The sequence below is a fragment of the Hordeum vulgare genome, chromosome 2H (genome assembly GCF_904849725.1).
Source record: "Hordeum vulgare subsp. vulgare chromosome 2H, MorexV3_pseudomolecules_assembly, whole genome shotgun sequence".
Lineage (NCBI taxonomy): Eukaryota > Viridiplantae > Streptophyta > Magnoliopsida > Poales > Poaceae > Hordeum > Hordeum vulgare.
Window position 1 is genome coordinate 372,401,558 of NC_058519.1, and position 3,844 is coordinate 372,405,401.

Genomic DNA, 3,844 nt, shown 5'->3' on the forward strand with positions numbered 1-3,844 from the left:
TTCCCGGTTTCACCAAACTATTGCAAGGAGTAGTGTGGACAAAAATCTGGATAACACTGCAAGATCAGCGCATGAATGCAGAGTCAAGGCTGGGACATGTTCAAAGAAGCATGCTATGCTAGCAACGCCTCACAATACACAGTATATACTAATCTCCCAGATAAGTATGGCCACAACCCAGTAATCAATCATATAACACTTGTTTGACTCGCAGAGACGATAAGCATGACAAGATTAAACATTAGCAGCAAAAACAAAATAAGGGTATCATGAAGGAGGAAGAATGTGATGCTGACTTCTGGTCCTGTGGCCCTTACGACGCAGCAACAAACTCGCAACAAATCAAAGGTGTGCGGGAGACCTAGACTTTCATGCCAAGATTGCACAGTTAGTTGGGTTCTGCAGCAGCAGCAGCAGCAGGTGAGAAATGAACGGAGCCCAAGAAGATTCTTGGTGTGCACTCCTGCCATCCTGGTTTTCAGGCGACAGATCATGATCAGATTCTTGGTGTCCCAACATCCCAGAGCAGATATTTGGTCAGGTGAGGAACACATGAAGCTTTGCTTGATACAGTAGGTAGGAATAGGATCATGTCAAGTTTCTGATAGGTTCTTGATAGGATGGCGTCTAGTTATGGTCAGGATTCAGGACCACCTCAAGTTCCAAGGGAAGGATGAGGATCCAAAGATTTTTCTTCAGTGCTGGAATCCAGAGAGCAGGAAACAATTCATGGCTATCAATAACTAGGAAAATGCACCTTATTTTGCTGGAGAGAAACAAAATACGGGCACCATCACAAGTTCAGAATCTACCTGCAACTGGCTTTCAGTTGTACAGTACTGTATCAACCAAGAACAGTTCATCCTCCTTTTCTAAAAAAAAAAATCAACCAAGAACAGCATCAAGCCCTATGTAAAGCTGCACTGTGCTTAATTGATGAAATGGAAAATTGCTCATCGAGAGAAAGTCTGACGCTGAACATGGGTAAATTCTCTGGGCGAAAATTGCAGCTCTGCCCAGCTCTGCCCCAACCTTTTAGATTAACATATCCGCAAAATTGTAACTAGTATAACCTCTTTCCGATGTACTTACATAATAACAGCCAGAGTTTCATCTCAAAGCACTCAAGGCTTGATCTCCCTGCATACAACAAAAAAGACTACACTACAATCCTGTCTCAGGAATCTCTCAAGATATCGCCCGAGGAATCGACCCGGAAACTCTGAACAAAAACTAATATAACTTGTTGATCATTTCCAGCCATAGCTCTCGGATCTGCCATCTTCTTCCTCGCCGCTGACCGTCACCGATGAGGCAGCTACGCCTGAGCTTGACAAGTGTAGGGGGCCCGGAGGTGACCCCCCTGACTGGGAGCTGCTTTGCTCCTGAGTTATCCAGAGCCCTCCCATGAGCACGATCGGCCGGTTGGCTACCGGAGATCCTGGCGCCCTTCGGTTGTGCAGACGGTATTTCTGAACAATAATACAGGATTCACATTAGTGTCAATGCAAATTATACGTGAAAGCCAGTAATAAATTCCATCATTACATGGATAGAAGTTTGTGTAAGATGGCGGTGAATTGCTCACCTGGAGATGGCTCTTCACTTCATCATTGGTCAGGCCATCCACCTTCATCAACTCCCTGATTTGCTTTGGAGTAGCAACTGCAATCGTGCCAAGAAAAACAACCATGTAAGCACTCAATAATTTGCTAGTATTATATCTAGAGATGGAAGGAAATTTCTGTGATTTTTTTGTGAAGCTCTCACCTTGGGGCCCACCGAGTTGGTGCAGGGCAGTGACGAACTGGCGGTGCAGCTCCGGCGACCAGCACCGCCGCGCCTTCCTCGCTTGCTGCTGCTGTTGTGCTGTCTGTTGCGACTGAGCCTGGAGGCTCATGGAAGGGGCAGCCGGCGCCAGGGCGGCCGCAGCCCTCGCCGCTTCTTGCGCGAATCCCACAAGCTGACGGCGGCTTTCTTCAGCGCCGCCGGTAGCAGCAGCCAGAGAGGTCTTGATCGGTGCCGGCGACAGAAACGGCAGATCCGGCATCCGAACAGCCTTGTCGTCCTTCCTCAAACTCGGCGGCGCGAACGCCGGGGCACCGGAGCCCACGGCCTTGAACGGCAAGACAGCGCCGTCATGAGATTCCGGCTCCGAGGACCTCCTCCTCTCATCCTGCTTCTGCAATCGTAAAAAAAGGCGCAAACTTTCAGAACCCCAAACGAAATGAAACCACAGGATTTAATGATCATAAATGCTTCAAGCACGCGGGCAACCGAATCACCGGCCGGATCCCATTCCTACCTCGGAAGCATCGTCCCCTCGGACGGAATCGCCGGTCCAGAGCTGCGCGGTGCTCATCCAGTTGCTCTTGTCGCCTGCGCCGGCGTCCTCCTTGTTCTCTCCTCGGTCGCCACCTCTCTTCTTCTCCTCCACCTCCTTCTTCATCACATCAATCACTGCGCAAACAACCAAACCACGTCAAGAAAGGCTCCCCAAGAAGAAGAAAACAACAAATTAAAGGGATAATAGCTAGCAGTAGTAGCAAAAGCAACAAGCAAGAGGTTTCGCTCTCACCGTCAGCGAGGAGGCGTGCGCAGAGGGGGAGCTCGCGCCGGAACACCTCGATCTTGCTCTTCTCCTCCTCCAGCCTCCGGATACAGTCGTCCATGGCGGCCGCCGGCGCTTCCCTGGCCCGCCCCAGGCTCTTGGCCGCGAACATCTTCAAATCCAGGCTCAAATCTGCGCCCATGCCGATCTCTCCTACATCCAGACCCATCGGGTTGGGTTTACAACGGACCGGAGCTCCAAACGGAATCTTTACTGACTTGTTGCAAGAGAAAGTATGAGGTGGATGTGAACTGGAGGGAGGAGGTGGGTGAATGGGGACGTTTATATAGATAGAGGAGGAGAAGCATTCGGAGAATCTCGAGAGTGTGTGCGAGGATGAGACGAGGACGATTTTTCACGTCACCTACAGCCACGGATAGCTACAATGGACGCTAGTTTCCACCAAGGCCCTTGGGGTTTACGGATTTTATGCTTTAGCTCGCTTGCCTATGCATGCCAACAAATTGAAAATGTGTCTGGTACACACTTTCAACCAGATTGAGATTTGTACCATTGGGGTCAGAGAGAAGATGCTAAATGGTTTTTTTGTTCAGGCTGTTATAAGAAAGAAAAAATTGGTATTAATTGAATATGTTGAGTTTTGGAAGCAATTAATCGTAAGCGTCAAATACGTGTGTATCTTATCAAGGTAGTATATCTGTCAGATACGATAGACAGGGGATACGTACATAAATTATGAATTTAATTGTATATGTATCGTTCTATATTCTGGATTTGTATTAGCTGGATATATTGATTTGTCAGGATATTCATGCGTATGCGGCGCTAAGGTTATATAATAAGTTTGCATTCATTGTCTTTAAAAGTGTATCGTTGGTTTTCTTTTCTTTAATTTTTATGGTTAGTACCTATAACTCTATCTTCTGAATTTTGTGTTTTTACAATTTTATACTTCTTGTGTGAACATAGTGTGTTGCGCTCATGTGTCAAGTTCGTTATTTGTTGTTGTATGACATAAATGGCTCTCTAAACTGTTCTCACTTTAGTTTCATATACTGCTACACATGCCTAGCTTAGTGATCATGACATTGATCTTTGAATCCATAGATGGTGTCACGGACGGATCCAATCCAATGGACCACCTTGGGCCCTTTATGTACGTTGTAGCAATTGCTACAGTATTCCGCTACAGCGTAGATTGGATTTTGGGCCTCAAGCCCCCGGCCTGACCCCGTGTGGGCCTAGATCCACCACTGGATGGTGTGTCGTTTA

At 47.5% G+C, this 3,844-nt stretch overlaps 1 protein-coding gene across 1 annotated transcript; it reads right to left on the reverse strand.

Annotated features, from left to right (window-relative positions):
* Positions 1–1,048: 1,048 nt before the first annotated feature.
* Positions 1,049–2,910, reverse strand: LOC123426316 (transcription factor NIGTH1-like). Its single transcript, XM_045110128.1, has 5 exons — positions 2,579–2,910; positions 2,306–2,460; positions 1,771–2,182; positions 1,589–1,665; positions 1,049–1,472 (listed from the first exon to the last, which is right to left on the reverse strand). Exons 1-5 carry the CDS (start codon positions 2,778–2,780, stop codon positions 1,251–1,253), a joined length of 1,068 nt encoding a protein of 355 aa, XP_044966063.1. The 5' UTR covers positions 2,781–2,910; the 3' UTR covers positions 1,049–1,250.
* Between the last annotated feature and the right edge of the window lie 934 nt (positions 2,911–3,844).

Excerpts from the sequence above, each read along its gene's own strand:
- LOC123426316 (XM_045110128.1), bottom strand. The coding sequence starts at position 2,780 with ATGGGTCTGGATGTAGGAGAGATCGGCATGGGCGCAGATTTGAGCCTG. Across the intron at positions 2,183-2,305 it reads GAGGGGACGATGCTTCCGAG|AAGCAGGATGAGAGGAGGAG; the intron begins GTAGGAATGGGA and ends TTACGATTGCAG. Across the intron at positions 1,473-1,588 it reads AAGTGAAGAGCCATCTCCAG|AAATACCGTCTGCACAACCG; the intron begins GTGAGCAATTCA and ends ATTATTGTTCAG.